This window comes from Cynara cardunculus, unplaced genomic scaffold (genome assembly GCF_001531365.2).
Source record: "Cynara cardunculus var. scolymus isolate 2C unplaced genomic scaffold, CcrdV1 Un_Scaffold_1328, whole genome shotgun sequence".
Lineage (NCBI taxonomy): Eukaryota > Viridiplantae > Streptophyta > Magnoliopsida > Asterales > Asteraceae > Cynara > Cynara cardunculus.
In genome coordinates this window covers 60,163-85,320 of record NW_020200735.1, presented here as the reverse complement: position 1 = coordinate 85,320, position 25,158 = coordinate 60,163, and the positions used below count along the sequence as shown (strand labels likewise).

Below are 25,158 nucleotides of genomic sequence, written 5' to 3'. Positions count from 1 at the left end.
AATTCAGTTGGACATGTTTACATAATTAACCATGCTCACATTCTCTACAGACAATAGTTATGAAATTTCCTATTTTAGCAGTAATCTAATCAAAAGGACTAGCAAAAACAACATTAAGGAAAATTTAATATTATCCATAGACCAAAAACCAAAATTGGAAAGATTTATAAACAACATGAATGGAAACAAACAGTTTATGACCTAATTATATAAGCCTATATCTAAAAGAAAAAAACTATTGAATACATGATTTGACGAAGAAGACGGCTGACCTCTAAGTCTGAGATTGACGAAGAAGACCAGACGACTGGCGCTGAGTGACGATTGATGATTGAAGAAGACGAAGGCTGACCACTGAGTGGCTTACTGGCTCACTGCTCACATGATTGATGAAGAAGACAACTAGGGTCGATTGACGAGGACGAGGGTCGATTGAATAAAGAACTAAATATCGTGTGACGGAGTTGGTGTTGGTCTATTGAGACGCATACAGCAAGTCGGCAAGGGCGGTGGCATCAATGACGATGAATGAGTTGGTGTTGGTCGAATGTCGAATTGTCGATCAATGAATAACCAAAAAGGTCAATGAATATCCATCTGTCCAACAGGCAACACGCCAGCGGGCTAAGTGTATAACCAAAGCCCAATTGCCTAAATAGTCAACTATCAATATACCGGGTATGGGGCGGGTCGGGGGATACAATACCCGGCCCCGGCCCCAACCCCGGTTTGCCTCTACCAGGGACCCCCGGACCCGGTACCCATTTTAGCGGGGAATCCCCGTCCCCATCCGGCTCAGGTGAATCGGATTCCCCACCGGGTCTGGGAAAATCACCATCCCTAGGAGACAACTCATTATATCGATTCTTCAATCGTTGCAACTCTATTAGATGTCTATTTTTTTGCTTCCTTCGGAGATAATTCATGACATTGAGGCACTCTTCCGCAATTTCCTTTGGTCACAAGGGGAAACTTCTAGAGGAAGATGTCGATTAGCTTGGGAGGTGGTTTGTCGGCCCCTTAAGAGTGGAGGTCTTGGTATCAAAAGATTGGCAACGTGGAATAAGGCTTTACTTGCAAAACATATTTGGGATATCATGAGGCATCGTGATTCATTGTGGGTGAGACGGGTGTATCTGTACAACCTAAGATTTATGCACTTCTGGATGGCTCGGAAAATCTCAAACTGGTCGTGGGTTCTATGCAAGCTGTTGGATTTACGACCACATGTGCGGCGGTTCGGATTGGTGATGGAAGGGATATTAATGCATGGGAGGATAATTGGCTTCCTTGTGGCCATTTCTCTTCATTCATTTCCTACAGATTTGTTTATTCAAGTGGGTTATCAACCAATACTTCGGCTCGGAAGCTAACTCAAAGTCTTAATGGGGTGTGGTCTAATGAGTGGCTTCAAAGGTATGTTGTGCTAACCAGCTCTCCTTTACCGTCTTTGCATGATCATAAACGAGATAAGGTTTACTGGATTGATAGCCAAAATGCTAGTGTGGAGTTCTCGGTAATGACAATTTGGTCTACTTTGGACGGGAATTACCTATTAGTGCCATGGCATAGTTCCGTGTGGTTTCCGGGGCACATACCTAAGCATGCATTTTGTTTATGGCTTGCGTGTCATCAACGTCTCCCTACCCAAGATCGTATGACCTGGAAATACGAACCTCCGAATCTGGAATGTGCTCTCTGTGAAAATTGCATGCATAGCCACAATCATTTATTTTTTTAATGTACTTTTTCAAAAGAGGTATGGGGAAGTAGTTTTAAAGGATGTGGATTGGAAGAGTATACGAGACTCTTGGGATCATATATGGGAGCATTTTTGGATGCGAGGAGGTTGCCTAAGAGGTTAATTCAGAAACTTGCCATTGCGGCCTCGGTGTATTATGTTTGGCAGGAGCGGAATAGAATGTTGTTTACTGATAAAAAAACGAACAGCTATGCAACCTATCAAGGAGATAAAGAGAAAAATCTTTATTTGTGCGGCTTGAAGGAGAATAAGAATGAGAGGACCGGTATTACGAATGGGGCGTGATCAATTGTTTGGTGGGTTTTGGTGGTTTGTAAGCGGGTCTTTGCTTTGGAAAATGCTTCTTTCTATCCCGTTCTGCAGGTGGTTGTTTTTTTGTGTTGGGATTTGTACTTTCTGGCTTATTGTTGCTTGGTAAGGTGTGGTGACCAAGTTTTTATGTTTTGCCTTTTGGCTATGGTTGTGGCTTTTAGCCTGACTCTTGTTTGTTTTTTCGCTGATTTATAAATTTTCCTGATTTCCCTTCCAAAAAAAATGAAGATCAAAGAACCCATTAAGGACCACCAAGACCAAAGATTCGTTCTACCTCAATTAGACACATTAAGGTCAAATCAGACTCATTATGACTCAGTTTCATTATGACCCAAATAGACTCGTTTAGGAGAAATAGGACTATTATATCCACTAAGCCCAAAATGACCACTATCAATTTGACCCATTAAGTTTATTTTGACTTATTATGACCCACTTATTATCAAATATGACCCACTTGGACTTGTTAAGAAAAAATAGGTCCATTACATCTAGTAAGCCCAAAAGAACCCATTTAGGACCACCAAGACTCGTTCTACCTAAATTAGAGCCCTAAGGTGTAATCAATCTCATTATGCCCCATTTAATGCGATCCATTTAAACTCACTAAGGAGTCATTGGCCTATCATGCACACTAAGACCAAAGGAACAATCATTAAGGATCACTAAGACATGTTCTAACCCAATTAACGCATTTAGGTCAAATCAAACTAATTATGACTCACTTAGTCATTATGAGCTAATTAGACTAGTTAAAGAGAAATAGGCCTATTAAACCCACAAAGCCCAATATGACCTATTAAGGACCACTAAGACCAGTTTTTTTTTGTTTTGCCGCTTGGCTCTGGTTGTGGCTTTTGGCCTGAATCATAATTGTTTTCTCGTTGGTTTATAAATTTGCATGGATTCCCTTTAAAAAAAGACCAATTGTTGTACTACTCACACTTGCTTGGAAGACTTGGCAAAAAGTTTCGGCCATTATGGATGGTGGAGCTTAATTGGTGTATTCAGGGTTCTTTCTTTGGTTGTTTATTTGGTTTTTTGTTCGGCCTTGTGAGTTTTGGTCATTTGTTGTTTCTGCTTTCGTTTGGGTGGGTTTTTGTTTGTTGGATTTTGCCTTGGCTTATTTCCCTTGGCGTGGTTTTTGTCGAAGTTGGTTGTCACCCGTAACCTTCTGTACTTTCTTTTCGTTTTATAATATTGCCTAGAGTTTTCTCTCAAAGGTGAGGAGGGTGTGTGAGTTATTTGTTGCATTTGTCGTATATAAATATTATATACTTCAAAAAAAAACCAAAAAAGACCACCAAGACCCGTTCTACCTGACCAAAAAAGGGCGTTCTCTCTCTCTCTCTCTCTCTCTCTCTCTCTCTCTCTCTCTCTCCCTCCCTCCCTCCCTCCCTCCTTGCTTGGCGATCATGATGATGGTGTTTGAAGCTTGGATCTTGAGGTGTTGGGTTCAGTTTTATGCTCTAAGGTTTGTCTCCACTTTAATTCGATTGATCTTGGTCTTTCGTGAGACCGATTTGGATAGTTGGATTATTTTTTTTTTTAAGTATATAATATTTATATACGGCAAATGCAACAAATAAACTCACACATCTTCCTCACCTTTGGTGAGGTTTGAATCCTGACCTCCTAAAAAGCCAAAGACCAAAGACCCTTTGGTGGATTATCCAAGTGAGGGGGTTTCCGTTTTGATCCTTGACTGTATTGTTTCTTTGCCAAAAATAGTTTGTTTTAACTTGATTCGACCAGTTTGAAAGAACGGATGCTTTTTTGAACACCTATAATCATGTTTCTAGTATTTTCGGCACCAATATTGTTGTGCCAATAGTGAACATAAATGTCCACAATATCATCCAAAAATGCTCTCTTTTAACTTGGTGGAATTATTAAGGTTGCAAGGCAAAAACAGTTTTTGAATGAGGAGATCCGTCATAATATATCTCCAAATAAGTTTTATTTAAAAATGATAATATATTTAATTTAATTGATGAAAAAACCATCTCTTTCTTAAGCATTTGATTTTAAAAAGTCCTTCAAATTGAATTTATTTATTATCTTTCCTAATCTCGAATTTGTTGAAGCAAAAAAGTAGAATAAAAACACCAAAATCACCGTTTTCTTTTTCTTTTTTTAATATGTTAGAGATGCTCTTATGTCTGTACTGAAATGTAATGCTCAATTGGATCGTTCCTTACAAAGCCTTGTATGTTTGACCTTATTGCATACAAAGCCTTGACTTTTTGGCAGTCTTCACACAACACTTGCTTGGAATGGTAGTAGGACTAAAAGATATGTTAAATCCCTCGAAAAAGGCAACATCAACATCCACTAGACTAGTACGGTTTTGGGTTTGTATGTTTGCCAGACTGATTGTTAATTTTAGGCCTTCATGATCCATACACACCACTTGTGTTGTTGGGATTCTGGTCAGAAACAGGATAAAAGCTTTAATGCGGGTGAGAATGGCATAAAATGCAATATACAATGTGCTCTTATACTGGCCTATAAGCTGAAGTTACAAGGTCCCAACTACTGCATCAATTAATGTTAAGTTACATACTTGAGTTGAGTAGATAGAATGTGGAAACTCCTACCCTCGTTTCACGGGCCTTTGAACATATGACTTATTGGGATCTTCCGTCTTAAGCTTTGGCGGTCGAATTTCACCTTTCTTCACCTACACAATCATTAACCCATCCATCACTCATTTCTACTCTTTTGCCAAAAACAAAACACAAACACAAACACAAACACAAACACAAAATGTTACCTTCTTTCCCCCTTTCATGAAGTCCCTCCAGCTAGAAACCTGGTTCAAATAGCAAGTCATCAATTCCATTCAACCATTTGTAATTGCTCAACTACACTCATCAATCATGCTGCTTTTTTGTTTCTGGTTGGCTAAACTAAACCCAACCCGAAGAAGGGTCTAGGACTGACCACTGCCCCGAAGCTTTTGCAACAGTGGGAGAAGGAAAAGCCAAGACTGTTATTGGTATGACGAAATAAATAAATATATGAAATCATTAACATCCACAGGTTTCATGCAGGCACATATAATATGAGAACAACATGATATTGGTCAAATCACCCTATCAAAACAGCCATCTTTATCTACCTAGTCTTCCAATGTGCCACATCTTAGCAAGAAAAGGCACGTCGAAGTTTCAATACAACTTGACTTGTTCAGCTGACACCTGTCTCTAAGATAACACAAGGCATCAAAAGTACAACAACTAAAATACTCCTTTACGTCCCAGGAAAAAGGCATGGTTTGACTGCTTTATTAACTTCAAAAATCGACGTGTGTTTCATTCGTTCAAGTTTTTTATTCGTTCTAGTTAAATTATGATTGTTACATTAAACTATAAGATGTATATAACATGTTCAAACTAAGCAGCCACTTTACTCTTTGGGTGGGATATGCTGGGCTCATTTGGTTTTGTTTTGTTATGTTGAAAGTAAGAGCTGAAAACATCCAGGGTAAATTTTATAGCTGAAAAAAAAAAGAATGCTTGAATTTGGAATGGAAAGTGGACATCTTTTTTGTTGGGAAAGAGAGACTAATCGTTGCCTCATCAAACTAAGGATATACATATGTGTGCAGAAAATTATATGGTAACAGAGGAAGGTTCATTGCCAATTTGCCATCTGATGTTAAACAAAAATCTACTTATATCTCTGACATCTTAAGATTCGAATATATCTAAAAATGTAGGCTGTTAAGGGTTGAAACTTCACAAAGAAGATTCTATTTGCTGCCTCTGCTTCACTTAAAATAAGTGTAAGGGAAATGTACTCTTAAATGCAATTCTAAATTATCCTGGATGGTAATAGTCCTTAAAGTATTATAAAACCATATTGGTTAGAAATGTTAGATTTTGATAAACTTTTTGTCATTAAACATGTTCACATCTAAATCATGCATCTGGAACCTCAGATTAACACATGCTTTTATGTAGCAAATAATAGGAAAAAATAAAGCACAGAGAAGGAACATTGGAATATGAATACGAACCCTATTTTCCCTTGTCCCTTCCCACTGTTCTTCATGTTCACGCTTTCGCTTCCACATCTCTTTGGATTCTTCCTCATCCTTCTTCAATCTACCTTCCTCCTCGGAAATCTACACACAGTCAAAGGGAAATGTTATAAACACCGCACTAAACTAAAGAATTCCATCTTATATTTGCGTGGAATCAAAATGTCATCTTCAAACATACTCTCATCTGCATTTTCCTCCTCCGCCACTCTTGGTCGGTTAGTAGTTCCCGGACCTTCAATTTTAGCTTATGCTGAAAATCCTCTGACTTTTCGTACTCTTGCTCATATTTTCCCTGCAAGGTAGCTCAAAGAACAAAAAGAATATCATAATCTGCATGCCAATCCCCATAAGGATTGTAATATGCGGTGTTGAGAAAGTAAGGGCCAACAATAATGCTGCCGTCTGTTATATAGAGTAATGAGTTCCACATAGTACATTAAGGCACAAAATAAACAACTTCAAAATTATTTCACTCCAAGAGTTAAAGTGTATATGTCAAGCACCCCCAAACTTCAAAGGATTGGTGTCCTAATATTTGGTAAGTGGTAACCACAACTTGCAGAATCGAGAAAACTCTCCAGAAACGCTAATTGCCTTTTGTTAAGTATATAATATTTAATATAACGCCGTTTTCGACCAATTTCAAACCCTAACCACCATGATAACAAACTTCAGTGCCATTTTGGACCTATCGCAAACCCTAGCCACCATGATTTGAACCCTAGACATGGCTTTCAATCTTCAAGTGCAAACCCACAGTCGCTTGATTGGAAGTGAGGGATCTTTAAGGCTGTCACGACATTCACAGGTCTCCCTTGTGCGATATCTTCTTCCTGCTATTTGTTATTGCTGCTGAATGTGGCATATATTTGTTATATTAGTGTGCTCCTCACTTGTCCTTGTTGCTTGCTGTCATGTGCTTCTGTAAATTGTACTCCGGTGAGTTTGGTTGACTTTAAAAAATTGGTCATCAAATGTATTTCATTTTGTTCAGTCGTTACAGGAGAAAACAAAAATCCTATTGTGACGAGTTTGGTGCCAATGATGTCTAAAATCATAGACCATAAGCTAATGGTTCAAACTACTTGGATTGAAGTAAGACGTCCATCTTCGTCTACACAGTATTAACAAAGACGCACATCTGACTGATGATCCTCTTGAAACTGGTTCCAAGTGGAAAGACAATCTGGCATGGCTCAGAGAGGATGCTCATTTGTTCCTTCAGCTTCTGAACTCTATTGATAGCAAGGTAAGTTAGTTAATCAGTCATTGTTGAATCACTGTGAAATCTCCTGCATCTATGAGGTTTACGAAATCTTTTATCGCATGGAGAAACAAGATTAGCCATTTATAAGCTATTTTATGGAGTTCAAGAAGACATATGAGGAACTTAATATTTTGTTGCCTTTATCCCTGATGTGAAAGTTCAACAAAATCAAAGAGAGAAGATGGCGAATATAAGTTGTCTTGCCAGCCTTTCTTCTGGCTTTGAATATGCCAGGTCACAAATTCTCTCTGACTTTGAGAAGTATTCTTTCCAAAACATCTTTAACCGCATTCTCCACACAGTCTCCTCCCTCAGCATTTCATGTAATAGTGCTTTAGTTGGTCAGATTAAACTTCATAAAAGCTTTGAATCTCAATATCCACGTCTCAGGAACTAGTACCCTCACATCTATATCCGAGCAACATACTATAAAATATAAAAAGTGCCTAATTTTGTCACAAGATTAAAGCTAAAAGAAAATACCATACGAAGTGCAGTCCAAGATTATATAACAAGCATTGTTTCGGAAAAATATATAATTATATAGCATGCATTGCTGCATATAATTAAAAATTGGCAAGTTCTAAATATTCTGAACTAGTAACCCTATCTCTGCCAATACAAAAAATAAAAAATAAGGTTCCAAGGAAAAGGTGACCGAAGAGAAGAATATAAATAATTAGTGCATAGATAGAATTATTTAATTTTAGTAAAATAATAACTAGATCCCCAATTACTATCAACGGGATAATTGGATATAATTATCTCAAGTAACCTAATTTTTACATAACAATCAACCAAAGCATCTCACCAACCACAAATAAAGGCAAAGTTGTTAAAGGCTCAAGGCCCACTTAGGCCGCAAAGGGGGCCTCGCCGCGCCTTAGTGAGCCTCATTAATACACGGAGCCTCGAGTTTAAAAAAGCCCAAGACCTTGAGCCTCAGAGTCTAGGCAGCGCCTAAGGGTCTGTTTGGCAGTTGTTGAATGGTTTGAACCAGAATGGTTAAGTGGTCAGAATGCTTAAGTGGTCAGAATGCTTAAGAGGCTCTGTATGATGTAGTACGGACTGAAATATGGTTGTTTGGTAACTGTTCTGAATGGCCAACCGGAATGACAACAAATTACCATTTTAACCCTTTGTAACAATAGAGTATTTAGTGAATATCTGAATTGAACAATTACCAAGAACATCCTTTGCTTCATTCCATATGAACTAGAACATTTTTTAGAACACTTCACATCCTCTACTGCATTTCATATGAACCGGAGCATTTTTAAAATACTTAATATTATTCAAACCAATGCTTTTCCAATGATTTATCCCAAACATCCACTACTGCATTCCTTTGCAGCATTGCATATGATTTATCCCAAATCAGAACAGTGTTAAACCATTGATTCTTCTACCTGTTCTATTTTTACACCTCTAGTTTCAAACCATCGATTTCCTTCTATATATATATATAGAGAGAGAGAGAGAGATATATATATATTCAACAGAAGGAAATCGATGGTTTGAAACTAGAGGTGTAAAAATAGAACAGGTAGAAGAATCAATGGTTTAACACTAGAGGTGTAAAAATAGAACATATGCAGCAGTTGGTTTAAGAAATCGGTGGTCTGAAACTAGAAGAATCGAACAGATCGAAGAATCAACAAGAAATCAACACAGTAGATCGAACAGCAGCAAGGAAATCAACACAGTAGATCGAAAACCACAGTAGATCGAGGAATCAACAAGAAATCGAGAAAAAATAAGTATTTTGGTAAAGTCACTGTAGATCGGAAAATGGAAGAAAAGAGATTAGAGACACCGCGGGAGACAACCAGAGAAAAAGATGGAGAGGCTGTCGGTGACAGATCTATCACTGATGGAGAACGACCACCGTGGGGGGAGGAGAAGGCTGGATTATCCTCGTGGGAGAAGACCGCTGGGAGGGAGGGAGGGAGGGAGGGAGGGAGACCCCGAGAAGGGCATATGTGGAACAAATGAGGTTCTGAACGATTTAGTTTAGCCCTGGATGAAAAATGGTTAAGTGGCTATTGTCATCCTTAAGAGGTTGGTTTTTTTTTGCCAAACAACCTTTAGCCTCTTAGCGATTCAGACATAACCTCTTAATGTCACCATAAGAGGTAAACAAACAGCCCCTATGCTTTTAACAACTATGTATAAAGGTACTTTACCAGCTAAGTTTGAAGCCCCAAAATTGGTTGATGAATGAGGACAACTTTGTTACATCACCTATCTGGTGGTGCCCTGTTCTGGGAAAGCTCAAATCTTGTTCTGACATAGACACAAGATGACCAAGCCAAAAGACAGAGCATAATCAGGATTAGCAGCCTTCTCATGACTAGTAACCGTTATGGTAATTCTGTAAACATGATTTTGATGTTTTAATGGATTACAAAAGAACATGCATATACTATTTAACTTTACTGAAGTTAAGGCTTCAGCGCAATAAAACACTACTTCTATTTTACATTTTAAATTGAAAAACATTTTTGATTCTATTTTTAATCAAAAATTACAACTTTTTTTACATTATAAAAATGAAAACAAGAAACAGTAATCGTAAGCGTTACAAACGGGACTAAGGTTTTCTTTTTTTTGCAATGAAGTGTTTCTTGGTAGTCATAAATACTTACATATCAAAGACTAAGGTCCCGTTTGGTTTGTAGGATTGGATAGGATTTGGAATTCAGTTCCATATTCCAATCCCATGTTTGGTTTGAAGGATTGCATAGATTTGAAATCCATGGATTTCATTGAATCCCACAAACATGGGATTTAAGAATCCCATGGGGATAGTCGGCATTTCGTTTGTTTGCAATAATTTTTTAAAATATGTTAAAAACACTTGTTTTGTAATAATAAATTAATTAAAAAACAACTTCAACATTTTTATAATTATTTATAATTTGTTTTTATACATTATTTCTAGAAAATGGAATTCACTTCCATTCCAAATCCCACAAACCAAACACACCAATCCTTCCAAATCCCAATTCTTCCAATTCCAAACCCTTCTACGAAATCCAAATCCCTCAAAACCATTCCATCAAACCAAACTCCTGTTTGGTTTGTAGAACCGGATTGGATTTGCAGGGGTTTGGAATTGAATTCCATTCCGATCTCATGTTTGGTTTGAAGGATTTCCTAGATTTGAAATATTGGGATTTCGTTGAAATCCTACAAACGTAGCATTTTGAAATCCCACCGGGGTGGTTGATATTTCACGGGATTTCGTAGGAATTGTATGTAGCAATGTTTTAAAATATGTTAAAAACATTTTTTGTAATAATCAATTAATATAAAAGTAATTTAATTATTTTTATAATTTTTATAAATTATTTATAAACAATGGAATTCAATTCCATTCGAAATCCTACAAACCAAACACATCAAAGATTCCAAATCCAAATCCTTCCACGATATCTAAACCCGTCAAATTTTATTCCATCAAACCAAACGCCCCAGAAAGCATTGGCTTTTGGAACTACTATATTTGCTTTGTTGTATTTTTTCAATGTAATGAGCTTGACTACGTATATTAGATAGAACTAGCCATAAAACACAGACTCACTACTTTTTCTATATTGTTGTTTTCTCAAAGAGAATATCATGATACACATCTGCAAATCTTTGTGTTTCTTAACCCTGCCCACAAGTTGTGGTGAATACTAGTATCAGCAATTAACTAACTTGCTAATGTTACTCTGATGCCCAGACACAGGAATGCATGTTTCTGCCTCACTTCAAACTTATTAAAAATTTCTACAAAAACACAAGAAGTTGAACTACAGGTCTATCAACAACAAGAAAAAGCATCAAGAAATGAATCTCCTGCAAGTCAAAAGAATTGGAAATCTAATATGAAGCACATTATGCATCAAATTGGCTAAATGCTGTTTCTTTCTCAGATTAACATTAATTTTTTTATTGACATGAGAAATTGAATTATGCTTTGGTTACCTCATTAACTAGTGACTTCAGCTTAGATGCAGTGTCTTTCTTCAGTTGCTTTTTCCTCTTTGCTCGAAGTTCTTCTGCAAATGAGTCAAAGAAAATTTGTTATAAACATACAAAAATAAATAAACATGACAAACTGAAAATCACTAAGTATGAATATGAACAGAACACAAAGAAAGCTCGTCATTCCATTCTAACATGTTCAAATACAACTATGAATCAAGTCATTTACTTAGATAGTTAATGCTAGCTACATTCAAGTAAGTCACCTTACCTGCAAACAGTAGTTATCCCAAGTTCCTAACACGAAAGTATGATGATTAGGAGACAAAAGCATAATGTTGTTGAATAGCAAATGCAGACACACACACACACACAAACAAACATATATAGGTCCAAGTTTTGGAGTCCTACAGCAGTACTCAATGTTTCACACATTAGCTTACATAATTATACTACATTCAGCTAAAGGGCTGTTTGTTTGTGCTCACGGCTCAGCCATGACTCTTTTTGTTAACAGGTTAAAAATTAAGCCAGTGGCTCAATTTTCCAGCAATCTAGGTCTGCCTTGATGCATTCAGCCATGAACCTTTTACAACCCTACCCTTAAGAAAAAAATTCAAAGCCTCTTTCTGCAACATTTCAACGCCCTCTCTCTGCTAAATTCCCTCGTCGACGCTGCTCCCCTTTTCAAGCTGGTCCCCTCCTTGCTATTCCTCCTTGTTGAGGCTTGACCTTGCTGCTCTCTCTTCCTTCTCGTCACTCCTTGTTGTTGCTGCTCGACTTCACTACTCTTAGACACCCTCCATCACCGCCAATGACCTGCTCCACTACCCCTGTTGCACATCTTGATGCGTCTTTGTTTGTTACACACGCCACAAATGCCCCCAAGGCCCCAATTACTTTATGATATTTGATACAGCCCAAACTAGTTTAACAATTGATAGAATCTTGTGCTTTTTTTTGAATTTATAGGTTAGTTATATACTTGCATTCAAGCCCTTTATGTTGGGATTAAGAAGTTATGTTCTGAGACTTCAAACCTTTTCTTTGTTGCGTGTGAAGTAAATTGATGTTCGATAAAAAAAATGGAGTTTGTCTAGCAGAATGTCATACCTTGGGATCAACTGGTCTATAAGTTAGGTGAATAAGTCAAAATAAGGGATAGTATAAATAGGAGAGGGGATTAGAGGAAGGGAATTATGTTTTGTAATCAATTAGGTGGGAACCTTTGAGACAGACCTACCTCTTGAAAGCCAGAGAATCCACTGTAAGCCTTCTATACTCTATAGGGAGTGTAATCTTTCGATTTCTCTATCAATATGATTAGGACTACAAACGAACCGCACGAACATGAATGGAGGCTTGTTCGTGTTCGTTCATTTAACTAACCGAACAAACGAATGAACACGAAAATAGGAAAGAGTGGATCTGTAGGGTCCCAAATGAATTGGCTAATTCGAAAAATGCCTTGTTATTTAGAAGATCTATCTCGTGTTTGGTACTGCACGGTTCCACTCTGCAAGAACTCCGAATCATTCTCTTGAAGCTTATCCTCTTCATTATAAATGATCCGCTTGCCCCGAAATGACTTGTACCAATAGGGAAATTCCAACTCATTGGGCCTTTCAATACAATCAAATAGAAAGGCCATGGGCACCATATCCCCCCGCGCATCTTTGTTGACTTCATAACTACCATATTACCTTTCAAGCTTTCTTGAATTTTGTCCGTCAAGTATGGAATTGTAGTCTTTGGATGAACTACAACTTCGTGTTGCGACCAAGATTTCTATGTATTAGGCACGCATCACAAGAGCATATGAAACAAAAGAAATTCAAAACTTTTTTTTCCGCCCTCAATCTGACTAACCTTCACCAAAATCGAAAGAGTAAGCGGTTGAAAGACCCACCTCTRAATAAAGCCTTTAGGTTGGGAGATCTCAAAGGGGGACCTCACTTAGCTCATCAGTCCCTGTATTATTCAACTCATCTGTCTTTTACTATTTTTTTACTGACCCGGTCAGTCACTCATCAACCAACTAAGACATTTCTGAGCAGTTCCCCTCACCCCTTATCACTTAAAGGCAAACGAACGAAATTTTTTGTGTTTATATTCATTCATTAAGAAAATGTGTTTGTTCGTGTCCGTTTATGTTCGTTCATTAAGATGCTATACGAACATGAAAAAACATAAACTGACATAACCGAACGAACATAAATGAACAAAAAGCAACCACCATTACTCGTCATTTCGTTCCTAAAAGTAACATACTAAAATGAAAAATCGGGTAATTTAGGGCATAAAAATAAGAATTCTAAAAATTTAAATTAATTGATGGTTTTACATATTAATGTTATCATATATAAAAATATTTACACATACAAACAAATGTAAATGAACATAAACAAATGTAAACGAACGTAAATGAATGAACATAAATGAACGAATGTTCACGAACGTAAATGAACAAGCAAGACCAATGTTTATGTCCGTTCATTAACTAAACGAACAAAAAAATGTGTTCACGTTCATTCATTTATTAAATAAGCGAACTTCTCACCGAACTGTTAATGAACGATTTGTTAAACGTGCAGTCGTTACAGCCCTAAACATGACGAATGTACATCAATTGGTATTAGAGCAAGAGATCTTGAGGAGTATGCTTTCAACAGCCAGAAAGATGTTGGAAACCCTCGGTTCAATGCAATCAACAAAATAAGTTCCTTACAAGACAAGTTGTGGATCGTGAAGAAAGAGAAGAGTGAAGTTTATGAGAAGACGAAGAAGAAGACAGCGGGGGGGAGAGATTTAAAGAAGGAAATAAGAGACTTACCCGAATTGGAGGAGATCAATAATCACGGCCTGATAGTTGAAATCAATAAATCGATGTTTATGATGCATCATTAATCAAAAGCATATGAGGTAACGACAAATCTCTTGGGAGATGAACCAAGAACCCTAAAACTTAAAATTCTAGACAGAAGTGAGGAAGGAATCAGCGCAGATCCGTACAAATTCAATTTGCATTAAAATCCAGATCTCTATCTAGATCCGCTAGACCTTTACCAATAACCGTTTCATACGTCCTCGCCGATGAGTTTTTCTTCGCATATGAGTTCGACTCCACCTGAGGTTGGTTAAGATGAAGGCCGACCCAATCCACTACCAGCCCATGGGATGGTCCTTTTAAGTTAGGCCTGGCCCAACACGATATAGCGTGAAAAAAGGAAGAGGCTATTGTGTGGATCATCGAAGACGGAATGAAGATTTTGCTTTGGATAGTTGTTATGAAACGAATCAATTGAATAATTGAAATAGGAACCAAATGATAAGGACACTATAAGATGCTTCAATTAACAAGAAAACTAAGAACAAACTACTATTCGAGAGGCTAGAACTCTCCCATATTAAACCCACTAATTTTTTGCATACCTAATACCTCTCCTACCAACAAACCCATTAATTTTCATAACTAGCATACTAGGACTATTCTAGATTGTTCTGTAAGGTACTGATGGACCTGGGCTTATATCAGTGCATAACATTACCTTCCCCCAAAGAACCACCTTGTCCTCAAGGTGGATAGAAGGAATAGAGAAATTGTGGTTGCTTAGTTACAACTCCACAAGCAGCTGATGTTAAAGCCAAATGCTTGCAATTACGCTCCTTATCACCCTTTTGTTTTGAAGTTAGAGTCGAAGTCCAAGAGTTCCCACCGAGTCTGTTACTCTTGTAATTCAGCCAATTTATAGACTCATCCACCTTCCTTTACATATTAATGTTCTCTACCCAATAAAAATTTTGCAATCTGAGACAAATATAAACCTTTTGTTTCTAGTTTTGAGTGGTATGCTGAACTCCAAAACCAAACATTGTCTTCCCCCTCTTCTTTCAAATCAAGGAAGTACTTTGTTTTCTTGATTTTGAACTCATGTTTCACACCTATTCCTTCTCGGTTCTTCACTATGATGAATTCCTCTTCATCTCGAATGGTCTTCACAGCAAAAAACTCGACTCCAGCTTCCATTTGAAGGCCTATCAAAATCAACACACACAACCACCCCTTTACTCGAAAATATCCCGACTTATGAACCAAGTGTCAGACATTCTCCTTTTGTAATTGACCATAACGCCCCGTCCTTTTTTGTAGAAAACACCCCATCATTTTGCAACTAGGAACCCCAAACCAATTCAATTAAAGCTTGTTTTTTTCTAAAATGGGTCAAGAGGCGCAATATGATGCAGACCTTCATTCCAAACAAGCATCCCTAAATCCACTCCCACCCATGGGCCTCTAAAAGATCCACATATCTTAAATATTTTTCCGCCAATTCCCAAAATATCCACTATGGTTTTTAATTAAATCCCCACTTCCTGAATTGTCTTCTTTTCCAGATTTTTCTCACTAATCACTGCCACCTCCCAATTCAAAGAACCCTCTATCACCGTCTTATTTTCCTCTTCCTAATTTGAGTTGTCTTCTCAATTGTTTCCCATGTGAGGTCTTTTACCAAATGACGGTTGTCATGGCCACAATCATTCTGAAGAGTCGAATGTTTGACCCTTGGTAGTGTAGACATCGGTGACAGCGAAGGTGATAACCCTACCGATGGCAGCGGGTGACAGTTACCGTGGCAATGGTGGCAAGGGTAGGTCATTAGTGGGGATGGTAGCGGGGCGACGGTTTCCGATGAACATCCCCAACCAAGTTTTCCCACACGCTGATAACTCTATCAAACAACCGATTGTCTGTGTTATGTTTAACATGGGCTTTGGCCCGGTTAAAATAATTCATTTGGGCATGGGCCAAAAATAGATCTACAAATTTGAACCTTCAATTGCCTCTTTTTCTTCGTTCGACCACTTCCCAATCGATCTTCCTACATTGGCCTGTTAGCTACAAATGGAGGAAAACACAACACAGTAGACGACTTCCTTCTCCTGTTGTCTCTCTCCTGGTGATTTTGCGATTTTGGATTTTGATAGAAGTGGTTGTGGAAATGAAATTAGCCCAATTGCTTCTAATTGTAGTTCATTAACAAAAGTTGAATGGCTTTCACAAAAAGCGATTCAAGATCATGGAATTATAACGGTTATGATCGAGGATTTTCCTTTAGGTGGCTTCCTCATCAGTCCAGTTGAGTCCTCCAACAGATATGATCTCCAATGAACAAGAATTGTCTGATTTCAGCGTGTTATCGATGAAGTAACCTGATTGGGATCAAATGATACTTACCTCTTCATGCATAGCCTATGTCACCTCCTTCAGTTTTTGATTGAAAATCTTCATCTGATCTCGAAACCATCGCTGAAAATCTGAAACAATGGACTTGATTCCAATTTCCTCCATCTTCATGGATTCAACCTTTTGTAGATTCGTATCACTGGACATGGCTTCAAAGACAATACGAGGACCATTGTAATTCCCTGACCATGGATTCAAAACAACTCTCTAATACCAATTTGTTGTGAACTGAATCGATTGAACAATTAACAGGAATACTAAGAAAAAGCTAGCATTCAAGAGGATAGAACTCTCCTATATAAAGCCCACTAATTTTCTGCATACCACTCCTACCAATAGACCCACTAAATTATACTACTAGCATAATAGGACATTTCAAGATTATTCTATAAGGTATTGATGGGCCAAGGCTTAGATCAATGCATAAAAATAGTGAACGATTGCCTTGAGTGACCTAGGTACACACCATCGAAACTCATCTCTGATCATGTTCTAATCGACAATAAAGGGGATCAATTGAACAACATGAAAGAGAGAGAAAATGAAGGTGAAGCCTGAAGTTGTGGCAGATGTTGAGATGAGCCTATTGCTCAATTGACAAGGCGAGGTGAGAGTTGATGATGAGAAATCTCTTGTGATTGTTGTTTTGGCTGTAAAAATTCTTTATAATTCCTATGAAAACATGAGGATCATGATCTAAGGGTTATTGGGAAGAAGGAAGACCTGATTGGGAGCAAATTGGTATTCTTGGCATCACCGCCGCATGAAAGTTCTGGTAAAATATTCAAAAGTAAATTGGAAATGACTAGATTCATGTGGCAAGGATAGAGAAGATGAAATCTATTGTTGGGTTGCGTAATAGGACTTTTCAAGATTACTCTATAAGGTACTGATGGGCCAGGGCTTAGTTCAGTGCATAAAAATAGTGAACGATTGCCTTGAGTGGCCTAGGTACACACCATCGAAACTCATCTCTGATCATGTTCTAATCGACAATAAAGGGGATCAATTGAACAACATGAAAGAGAGAGAATGAAGGTGACGGTTGAAGTTGTGGCAGATCTTGAACAAGGCGAGGTGAGAGTTGATGATGAGAAATCTCTTGTGATTGTTGTTTTGGCTGTAGAAATTCTTTATAATTCCTATGAAAACATGAGGATCATGATCTAAGGGTTATTGGGAAGAAGGAAGACCTGATTGGGAGCAAATTGGTATTAGTTGAAGACTTACTTTCCTATTTTGAGTTCGATTTCCTTTAAATAGAATTAGTTTCATATTAAACACAATGAGGCTTATGGATCTCAACTATTGCATCATTTCAGGGCTCTAGTTACAACCCTGGAGAGCCACTAATCCACTATCACCTCTGCTAACACCGGCTATCGGCTACCCATGGTTATCAAAATCGTTTAAGGCGTATGCCTCGAGACTCGCCTCGAGACGAGGCGGTCCAAAACCGCTTATGAGACAGCGCCTCATTTTCTCTAGACAAGGCTGAAGCGTTCAGACGTGAGGCATTTCTGAGGCGCACACCAATTTGTTGCTACCTTGATTCGTTGAAAATAGGTACCTGATGAGGTGAGAATCAAAAAAATTACTTAAAGTTTTCTTTTAAGTAAAGTCAATCACTCGATTGTACTTTTATAATTTAAATGCACAAAGAAGCCTTTCATTTATCTTATCAATCAAAAACAAATGTTACCTTTCCATTTCCTAATCCTACTTTCATCTTCTTCTCCCACTTCCTTCTCAGATATTCTTCTGCATCGAGAATACCTCTCCAAACCCCATTTTTTTCTTCTCTATTTCTTACTTTTTCCTCTCTCAAGAAGATATTCATCTCAAATGCCAACTTGATCATGCTGCGGGGAACTATAAGTTGTAGATTGATATGTTTTTAGACTTATAACTAGTAATTTTATGAATCTGTGACGCTTAAAGTTTGGTATGGAATTATGTTCTGCTTGCTATTAATATTTATGAATTTTATTTGTTTTATACCTCGAGGCTTACGCCTCAAGGTGTGGAAGGAAACGCGTCGAGCCCCGATTTCGCTTTTTAAAACCTTGCGACTACCAAAGTCCATCTTAGCCCTAGCTTCAAATTTCTGTTTCCTAATGTTCTTTTACATCAAGGAACATCAGGTCCCGCTGCTCACATGGCTCTCCTTGTTGACAATCTGCAACTTATCGGACCTGTTAAAATCACATCTTTGATTTGTAAGAGTTGTGGTTTTTGTTTGAAGTTATGAAATTTCCAGGCCTGTTAAAATTTCAATAGGAATTGAGACTTCTCTTAGTCTTTCAAAGTTCTGACCATTGTTCTATAATTTACCATATGTTCGCATTTTCTTGAAAGATGGGCTGCTTTACTAACCAAAATGGTTTTAGAAATTATATGCAAAAACTAAATAGCTATTTTGCAAATCCAACACCATCCTCAAGGTTGCTTTTTTTTGCAATGTGCGGATGTTCTTGTGACTCTTCACAGGATTTGGTTCACAGTCATGCATTAACCTATGTCCGCATAGTCAATTTATATGTTGTTTATGATGTCATTGACATCGTATGTTAGCCTGCAGTATCCCTCTAGATAGTTTTGCAGTTGACGCATCTTTTTTCAAATTGGTCCTTCAACTAACTATTGGCAAACTTACAGTAACCCTAAGACTCCTCACCCCTACATACCAAATTTTCTATTCAAACGTTGAAACGAATAAAGCTTTTTGGTCCTGATTGTCACAAAGAAACCGTAGCAGACCTCAAAACTTGTTTACAAGAAGCAAGTTAGACCTTATATAAAACAATAAGACAAACGAATAATTCAATTAATAGACTGTTAGAAACCTCAACAAACGTCAATATGGAGTCCAAGAGTATGACCTAGTTGAGAAAAAAATAGATGATTCTCCATGTAGTTCAATGCTTCTTTTAGAGATACTGATTGTTTTTTGGCAACATTAATTGTTATATTTTTTTTTTATTAACCTGGATATCCAACCCGCTATATGAGCCGACTAATCCCAGAGCGACCACCTGCTTTGCGGGTAGCCCGGAGTCACCGCATTTGAACCTACGTGGCCACAAGGAGATTTTTAATCCTCCTTGGATTTGAACCTAAGACCTCGAGGTACTTTGACCTTTGAAGCCCAAGCTCAAACCACTCAAGCACCACCCTTGTGGTTAATTGTTATATATTTATAGCGCATATGGAACAATCATTATCATACACAACCAACATGGTAAGTCATGAGATAGAAGATCTTATATAACATGGAGAATTTAAGTTTAGACACATGATCAGAAAGAATAAATAACCTACTACAATAGAAACAGGATGAAGATTATGCACAAACCTCTTGCTGCATTGATTTGGTTTACTAGATACTCTCTTTCCTGCGGATCAAGTAGTAGTTGTTGGGCTTTTGCTAGTGCTGCATAAGAGACAAGTTTAGTTATTGCAGTACAAGATGTGTCAACAATATATAATATAGGTACTCACTCACAGCAAAGAGTAGAATCATTTAGAATGACTATCTAAGAAGATCACTAAGCTACTCCACATGAGGTTAATTTTTTTACTCAAAGGGGCAGGGAGGGATTCTTGGACTCGAGACAATAACATTCTTGATTTCAGCCCTCATGCTTAATTGCTCTTGAACTCTAAAAGTAATACAGATCCTTTTTTTTTTATGGTTTCTAGATGCTTAATTGCTCTTGAACTGTAGATGAGACCAAACTCAGGATTAATGTAGAATGGTATCCTTATTATCTTAATAATAAATAACCTAATGATAAAGAATATTAATAGTGTTATATCAAAATGAGATAAATCTATATGTCCTCCAAAATAAATAGCTTCCACATAAAGAGCAATTATAAAATAAAATTATGAGATTTCATCCTACAAATGTATAACATTAAACCTCAAAAACTTTGGCCACAAAACTTTGAGCAAGCATACAGTAGCTAAGCATTCAAATTTTGCATGGAAAGAAAAGTAAACATCAAGAACTTGTACTATAGTGGGCTTCTACTTGATTCTTGATACAATAGGTCGTGAGTTTGTCTACATTATGACCATGGTAGACCCTTCTTTATTATTTAAGTTAACTCAGTAAACTTTTACTAAAAAAGTGGGAATATGCATTCACATGAGTAGAGGTCAATCCAAAAACTTCTAAGTTGAAAAACAAGGCTGTAACTAGTAAGCAAAATAAGGATTGGTTATAAACATCGTATAATGACGATAAATGAAAATTCAGTAAGGTTGATTGGCGTTGGACACCCTTGACTGCGTCATTAGATGAGATAGTCAGATATATACAATGTCACTAACCCATACAATGTCTCGTGCAAAAAATTCTAGTTAGAAACTGCAAAAGCCATCAAAGATTTATTTCATCATGATATATGACACTTATGCATACCAGAAAAAGCTTCCTTTGCCTGGGGATGCTTGCATTTGTCAGGATGGACCAGCAATGATAACTGCATATCAAAATATAGAGTTGTCACACAAGGCCCTTTATCAAATATCAAATATCAAATATCAAATACCAAAATGAAAGTCTTAATCGACATACACTATAAGGACAACTATATCACCTTACGATATTGCTTCTTCACATCTTCCGGGGATGAATCGAATGGCAGATTAAGATACTCAAATGCGTTTAGCTTAAAGCATGAAAGAATCCTGTGAATATTGTTGTTTCAAAAACAATGTATTAGATCATCATAAAAAGTCTCAGATTGTTCAGTACACAAAGTAATAACCCCTGAAAAGACACGGTTCCCTCTGCAAATCAAACATTGAAGTAGGATTGTGATAGAAATTAAATAAAACCTTTATTAGGCTTGATGGGCCTTAAATAGATAGGCTTAAAGATTAAAGATATGATCGACGCATATTTGGGAGTTATGGTCTATCTAATCCCCAGCCTATAAATAAGGTAACAGGGCCTAAGTCTAGTGATGAATCAATTAGGATACTTTTAAGTTACCTGATAAAACAAAAAACAAACCTTATTTTTTCTTGTTAATCACATACTATATTAGAAATTAAAGGGTTTGAAACTAGCACTCTGTTGAAGTCAATGTGTGTTCGTGTGTGGACTACACTAGAGGAAACCTAACTTGGTTTCTTGTGCTGCAAGTTTCCTCCTTACAAACCTAAAGGTATTATTCTTAAACACCCTGTGCTTTGTTTTATTCAGTAACACAATCATTGGATCCGTTAAAGGGTTTCTTTTTTGAAAAGTTTTCTTAAAAAAGGTAATCTAATTAAATCAATTTTAATTTCCAATGCGTTTTTTATAAGGTTACTTTTAAACAAAACCCTACAGTGTAATACAAAATTACATTGATACATAATATTGTAGTAAATTCTAGAATTTGAAACTTAATAGGACTAGATAACAATTAAAAAAAAGAGTGTCGTAGTTATCCCAACTAATAAAGCTAATTGACAGAGCTCATAAGTACCCTAGTCCAATAAACAACACAAATAAGTACCCTAGGCATCCAAATATGATACTTGTCTATCAAATAAATAAAAACAAATGCATGCCTATATAATAACACATAACTACTTGAAGTTTCCATCAATACTAATATTCCCATCTAAATTAAACTAGCCATATGCAGTAACAAAATGTTAATTCTCATTTGTTTACGCAACCAAGAAATTATTATATTTTACATATCCAAATGAACTGCTAATGCGTCCGCTTACATTCTGCTTAGACAATTCTACACTAGAAGGTGAGAAAACCATCTAGCTTCGCTTGATGCTTTTTAGAAGGCTGATAAATTACTTCAGAGTTGCCTCCTTTAGCACAAGAATGAGCATTGTTTACATCAACCAAACAACATATTTCCTAATTGTTTGGAAGTATATCTTTGTTCGAAAAGTATAAATGGTTGGGGTTCCAATTTTGAAATTTCAAGCTTGGGAAACTCAGAGAGATCTTGAAAGCTATAGGTAGCTTTTTCTGTATTCGTTGATGTAATGGTTATCTGGTTCCTCTCCACAAATTACAGAAATTGACATAGTAAGATGACTGAGATTAATGTTCCAGACAGCCTTCGAAGAACATTGCTTTTATGGTTGTGAAACTTGGCAGTCAATGAACATCATCATTAGTTGTTTTCTTTCTTCCCCTTAGGAAAAATCAGTCATTCTTATAGTTCTAATCTCAGCTGAGGTAGCAAACACACAAATACTTAACACAGGTTTCAATTCTTAACATGTGATCACCCCATCTCAGATGGAACAGTGTTAATTGGAGCTCCATAGACACTTTCAACATAATCAAGATTGCCAGAGCATAGATCAGTTGAAAACAAATCCGAACACCAAAGTTAAAGCAAAGACAAAGTTTCCTATCCATGTGCCATATCCAGGTTGAAGTCAAGAAAATTTTTATAGTGTTTAATCTAGGGTTCTAGATGACTTTGCAGTGCTGAAGATAGCATAATGTACAAGCATTAAACTTATCCTAGATGTTTTTAAGCAAACATATATAGACAATCCGACCAAAATGATCACCGAGTTTGTATGTATGCAGTTTCCAATGATAATCTATAACTCCTACTATATAACTATTACATCCACCTTTTTCAACATTTACACCCAATTTTGAATACGATTTCACGGAAATCCCTAGAAAATTAAACAAAAGGAAAACAATTTAATGTAAACAGTACGAAAATTTTAGAGAAATAACACAATAAAAAAACATATAAGACATGAAATAATACAGAAAAAGGTAAAAAAAGGATACCTAGCGACTTCATTATCGCGCTCAACCTCGCTCACTTCAGCGTAGAAGTTCTTGAGTAGCAAATCGTCATCGACTGATGAAGCTTCTCCCATCGCTGCAATCCGTTCCACCCCCTTTTTCTTCTTGGGTTTCCGGCGATTTTGGTCGGCTTCGCCTATAAACCATTTACAGGGGTATTAGAAGTTTTAGCTTGCAAAAAGTTTCACTTTGAACCCTTTCCTTCCATAAAACGAAATTAGCAAAAATGACCCTTGTATTTAGATCTTGGACGGGAAATGGAGGGAGGAAGGGGGAGTAAAAAAACTCATATTATTGAAACTCTTTAAGAAGATAAAAAGAACGAAAAGAAAATAGGGATGACAAAAAAAAAAAAAAACCGATGGTGAAAACCAAAAATTGAAACTTTCGGGTCGGGTTTAGAGACATCTTATCGGGAATGGGGCAGGGATCGGGGACAAATTCGGGGATTTTAACGGGGACGGTGATCACCGGCCCGACCCGATATATATATATATATATATATATATATATTAATTTTAAATTATATACATATATATATATATATAATATCATTAAAAGAAAACAGTAACATTAAAATTTAAAAGACTTTTATCCACTTTACCTCAACAACTCAAATAAAGCTCACGAAAACGTCTAGTTTCTTTGTCTAAAATCATGATTTTATTTGTATGATGTTTGAATTTCTGTTTAGTTTTATATTGTAATCTAATACACTGTTTGTAATTGGTTCGATTATGTTTGAGACATTTAAACTTACATCTTTAAAAAAACTGTAATTTACTTTTAATTGTAAAAATTAGAATATTGTATTTTCTTTCAGAACGGTTTCGTGTTTCTGTTTCGGTTTCGGTTATAACCAACGTTGAAAAGGAGGATTTTTACCCTTAACGGATTCCCCAACGGGGATTGGCGAAATCGCGGGGACCCAATAAGATCCCCAACGGGGATCAGGGCGGTTATGGGGACGGTTTTAGCTATCAGTTTCGGAGACGGGGATACCAATACCCGGCCCGTTGCCATTCCTAAAAATAAATAACCAAAAGTTTTCTCCCAAATGTGGGAGGAAAGTAAAGGAAATGAAAGACATTAAACTTTTTGAAAAATTATTAAAATCATAACATTACTCAATCTTTCATTCTAAATGATATATTTTTATAAGGTAATTGGTAAAAATGTCATTTTTCTTTTGTCTCCAGCTCAAGAACACAAAAAATTATTTTCTTTACTTTCATTTTTTAGAACATAAATAATTTGTTTCCTTTTCCTCCACTTTCTTTTATTTCTATCTAATTTCGAGAACACAACGTGGGTTAAGAGATCCCCTAGTCATGACTCCGCTACTAATGCCAATGCACGTGCCTTGACTCCTATGATTTCTCAATAACACTTAAATCTATCCAACTAGACTTGTTCTAAGTGATTGATTTTTTTTTCTTTTAATAACCTAAAAATTATAAGTTCTGATGTCTGGTAAATGGCTTTTATTTTATTTTAGGATTGCATTTAAATTGGGACCGATCATGAACTTGCAATTAAAGACATCTATGAAATGTTTGTGAGCTTTCATGGACTTAATGAATCGAGTATGCAGGGAATACCTCGATAAATTTGTCATTGTATTTATCGATGATATTCTCATATACTCTAAAACCAAAGAAGAGCATGCAAAGCATCTTCGATTAATCCTTGAACTTTTGAAAAGAGAGAAGTTATATGCTAAACTATCAAAGTGTGAATT

General features: G+C 36.8%; 1 protein-coding gene across 1 annotated transcript; it reads right to left on the bottom strand.

Moving 5' to 3' along the window:
* Positions 1 to 4,501: 4,501 nt before the first annotated feature.
* On the bottom strand, positions 4,502 to 23,544 carry LOC112502388 (J domain-containing protein spf31). The gene is made up of 9 exons (XM_025106278.1): positions 23,400 to 23,544; positions 21,220 to 21,310; positions 21,042 to 21,102; positions 19,968 to 20,045; positions 11,368 to 11,441; positions 6,304 to 6,417; positions 6,099 to 6,206; positions 4,851 to 4,889; positions 4,502 to 4,757 (listed from the first exon to the last, which is right to left on the bottom strand). Exons 1-9 carry the CDS (start codon positions 23,489 to 23,491, stop codon positions 4,671 to 4,673), a joined length of 744 nt encoding a protein of 247 aa, XP_024962046.1. The 5' UTR covers positions 23,492 to 23,544; the 3' UTR covers positions 4,502 to 4,670.
* Positions 23,545 to 25,158: the final 1,614 nt, after the last annotated feature.

Bases quoted from the DNA above. Each gene is read 5' to 3' on its own strand.
- LOC112502388 (XM_025106278.1), bottom strand. From the start codon at position 23,491: ATGGGAGAAGCTTCATCAGTCGATGACGATTTGCTACTCAAGAACTTC. The intron at 21,311-23,399 runs GTATCCTTTTTT...CAATATTCACAG, and splicing joins CGCGATAATGAAGTCGCTAG to GATTCTTTCATGCTTTAAGC. The intron at 6,418-11,367 runs GTAACCAAAGCA...GCTACCTTGCAG, and splicing joins TGAAGTCACTAGTTAATGAG to GGAAAATATGAGCAAGAGTA.